This window comes from Hoplias malabaricus, chromosome 6 (assembly GCF_029633855.1).
Source record: "Hoplias malabaricus isolate fHopMal1 chromosome 6, fHopMal1.hap1, whole genome shotgun sequence".
Classification (NCBI taxonomy): Eukaryota; Metazoa; Chordata; class Actinopteri; order Characiformes; family Erythrinidae; genus Hoplias; species Hoplias malabaricus.
Window position 1 is genome coordinate 24,872,255 of NC_089805.1, and position 3,925 is coordinate 24,876,179.

Below are 3,925 nucleotides of genomic sequence, written 5' to 3' on the forward strand. Positions count from 1 at the left end.
TAAACTTGAATGAATGATAGTAAGATCATTCATTCATTCATTTTCAATAAAAAATAAAAAATAAATAAATAAATAGGCATGTCCAAGCTTACTTACAACCGTTGGACTCACGTGTAGTTTAAAAGCGAAGCCACTAAATATTAACACTATTGACTTTTGCAAAGTGATATTTTGAACAAAGCTTGACTAAAGAGTCCTTCAACCATTCGTGTGATATTACTGCTTTTGGAAGTATTACATATCTATTTTTTAAGTTTAAACTCTGTATTGTATGTTTGATATCATTCTAATACCTCATTAGAGTTTATTGTATTTTAATATTGACTAATTCATTAATTATGGGCTTTATTGATTTATTGAGGTGAAGATATTTTGACATTCACATTTTGAAAAATATCTTTTCTAATTGACATTTTATACATATTTTTACATTATTATATTTTGTCACGGTTTTGCATGCTTCATCTGTTAGGTGTGTACACTTACAACAGCTTGTAGTAACAAATGATCTGCCAACTTATTACATGCAATGTACAAATAAATAAAATATCGTAACATAAACGATATTTTATTTATTTTTATATTACATGTAATACTTTGGCAGATTCAAATGGTTAATAAAACAACTTTTGTTGTAACAAATAAATTAGTTCTTGACATATAAGACATGGGCGTTTACAAAAAGCCATTAATCAAAATATGATTACAACATTTTTAAAACTTCATTTCCAGTCTTGTCTTCATCGCTGCTCACAACGTTTCTGCTTTACACGCTCGAAACCTTTTTAAAAATTATGGCTTTTTGACGTTTTTTAATTAACATATCTTATTAAAATTTTCTATATTCCACCATGAGCACTTGAAAAAACGTTGCATGTATAAAGTGTGTGTGTTTGTATGGGGTTGTTTGTTTGTTTGTTTTTGGGTTCTTCAAATTGATGAAGAATATGCTATGGTTCAGACAATGGAACTGAAAATGGTTCTTTTATTGTTAGGAAGTCAAGATTGTTAAGATTTTAAAACTGCATAATTTAATAGTTGCTCAAGAGATCACTAAGTTTAAAATGTGAACGTTACTATTAATCCTGCAGTGATTTATGTGTTTAAAAGGCATTATTTATATCTTTTATATCATTCTTTTTCAACAAATTCTGTGTAATTCTGTGTAAAAGAAAACCTTCAAACACTGATCTTCCACACATGATGCTATTGATAAATAATAGTCGGAACAGGTTTTGTTTTAGTTTAAATCATGCAGAGCCATTTATTAGATATTAATAATACAGCTTGTGCGTGTTTGCGTCCTCCTGAAGAGAGCTGACTATTTATCGGTACTTCTCAGAGAGAGCCAGGGCCACAGCAGCGAGGAACTTGTCCACAGACACATGCACCTCCGGGGTGAATTCGTTGGGGAAGTGGATGGCCAGAACCACAAGCAGGTTGTGGGACAGGATCTAAAAGAAACCAAGAGCATGGTTCAACATGTGCATGATTTAAACCCTGTAGCCAGAGGAGGATGGGGCATTAGGGGGAACGCGTCTTACCTTGAAGTTGGCTGGGTCAATACGCAGCTGGAAAGCGTGCAGCTCGCTGAGGGTGAGCAGTCCGTTGGTCAGGTCATCGATTTTGCTGATGGCCTCACCCACGCCGGTCATGACAGTCTTTCCGTGCTTCTTCACGGGGGCAGCGCCAGGGCTCAAGTCCTTCCAGTGGGAGAAGTAGGTCTTGGTCTGAGGGTAGACGGTCAGCATCCTGTGATGACACACACACACACACACAGAGTTAACTCTTAGCGCTGAGGACAGAGAACAGAGAGAAGAGATGAACAGAGAGAAGAGATGAAGGAATCTAACAGCCTACCTCCCAAAAGCATCGGCACCGATCTGGTCGGATTTGGGGGCGATCGTGGCCCAGAAGGCCTTGACGGTTTCCTTGTCCTTTGCAGTGAGGCTCATGGTTAGAGTGATTTGGAAGAAGACTTCTATGAGGTGACAGCAAAATGAATCGTCCTTTTATACCACGACCCAACGTCAGCACACCCCGGACCCTCCTCTAAAAACGTGCTAAGTTTGGAGGCGTGCCAGAGATGAAAGATTACACCGTGGCTGCCTGCCAAAGATAAGCTACATTTAAGCATGTAGGGAATAAAAGTAGGCAAAACTTGACTACTTTTATTTTTAGCTCTTAATTGTAAAAACTAAATGCCGATCGTTTTATTTTATTGTTTATGTCAAATTGCGATATTAATGAAATATAAATTTGCCGTCATATTAATTATCCCATTGTGTACATTTAAATTACATTACATTTTTCAATACACTACCAATATTAAAAGACAACTCACAATTTTGTTTTTAAGATTAATCTTTTGTTAGCATTTAGCTTTAATTGCGATTGTTTTGTTATCATATGCGTGTCTGTCCATCCAGGCTGTGCAGTTAAATATTTGCTTTTATCAATCGGAAAATATATTTTGATTGGCCTCTACACCTACTAAGATATGTCATAATATTTTGTTATTATGTTTCTTAGAACTTGCCTGCTATCCGAAGACGTTTTTCTGTGGGCCTAAAATTCCCAGATAATAAGGGCTCTTTCGTCTAATGGGCCAGTGATTAGGCAGGCAAAATTAAGTACATATTTATGTGTAAGGTTTAATAAATAATTGATATGTATTTCGTTTTCAGACAATATGAATTGAGCATGGGCTTTGTCCATGTGGTTTACTACATCATCTACAAAGTTTCCTTGATTTTGCATGGGTAATTTTAGTAACAAGGACAGCAGTTGAAGTAAAGTAGCTTCAACGCGTTAACGCATATGTAACGGTTTTATTTGGCTTTAAAATATTTTATGCTGAATTTATGGAGATTGTTTCTTGTCTCAGCTGCGCGCTGCAGTTTTCTCAAATAAAGCATGTGTCCTAACTTTGTTCAGGGTTTAAAAAACGTGTTATTTTGTGGTGGTGTCAATCAATTAAAACTCAATAATAATTGAGTGAATAAAAAGACATTTACTTTTTACATATTTACTTTTTCTAAGGGAGATAAATATGTACGCTGATATGAACAACAAACTAGTTAGAATGAACAATTATTTTTTATTTTATTATATCATTATATATCATTTATTAATTTATTTTTTACTTATATTTTAATTTGGTCCGTAAAAGTTCCAGGGAGAGAGTTGGCATCAAACTAAAAGCCACAGAACATATCCAGACGTGACAATTTAAAATTTGGTGCCACAGCAGGTCATTTTATACATTGTTTTAGCAGTGAAGGTTTGTCTGTGCTCAAAGAGATTATTATAACTACACTGCCTTTGTTCCTTTTATTTGCATTAATTTGTATTTCTTTGGTGTAGGCTAATCAATAACTAGAAGTCAACATGGCCAAAAAAATTGAAAATATTATTGGCTTGCTTTTATGTATTTACACTTTAAATATATTATTTGAATATGTGTGGTATATAATGGAAATTTCAGCTGTTTTCATGGGGCACTGTTTCATCTAAAATCTGTGCAGCTATAGTTTCCCCAATGTTACAAATTTGGTAAGGCACACAATTTCTGATGACAAACAGAATAACATTTTTCCTTCTTTATTGAGATGAACTTAGCGTGTTTTTTTAACGTACAAGACACTAGGCACATTTATTCATAAAAGTAATGAAGAATGTGTATCTCTTGTATTTTGATTAAATATAGAACTCTTGACAATTGGACTCAAATTAAGACTAAAAATCTCTTAATATTTTTAAAACTTTAAGCATTATATCTGGTAAACTGCACACAGGAGTTCATATTTCCCAACATGAGTAGTTTTTCTTGCACCAGACATCACCAGTTAATGATTCATTAGCAATACTCGCTGGACACAAACAGACACAAACATGCATGAATATTGGTAATATAGACGTTTAT

General features: G+C 34.3%; 1 protein-coding gene across 1 annotated transcript; it reads right to left on the minus strand.

Moving 5' to 3' along the window:
• Positions 1 to 1,297: 1,297 nt before the first annotated feature.
• Positions 1,298 to 1,968, minus strand: LOC136699199 (hemoglobin embryonic subunit alpha-like). The gene is made up of 3 exons (XM_066673692.1): positions 1,861 to 1,968; positions 1,545 to 1,752; positions 1,298 to 1,454 (listed from the first exon to the last, which is right to left on the minus strand). The coding sequence occupies exons 1-3, from the start codon at positions 1,953 to 1,955 to the stop codon at positions 1,326 to 1,328; spliced, it is 432 nt and encodes a 143-aa protein (XP_066529789.1). The 5' UTR covers positions 1,956 to 1,968; the 3' UTR covers positions 1,298 to 1,325.
• Between the last annotated feature and the right edge of the window lie 1,957 nt (positions 1,969 to 3,925).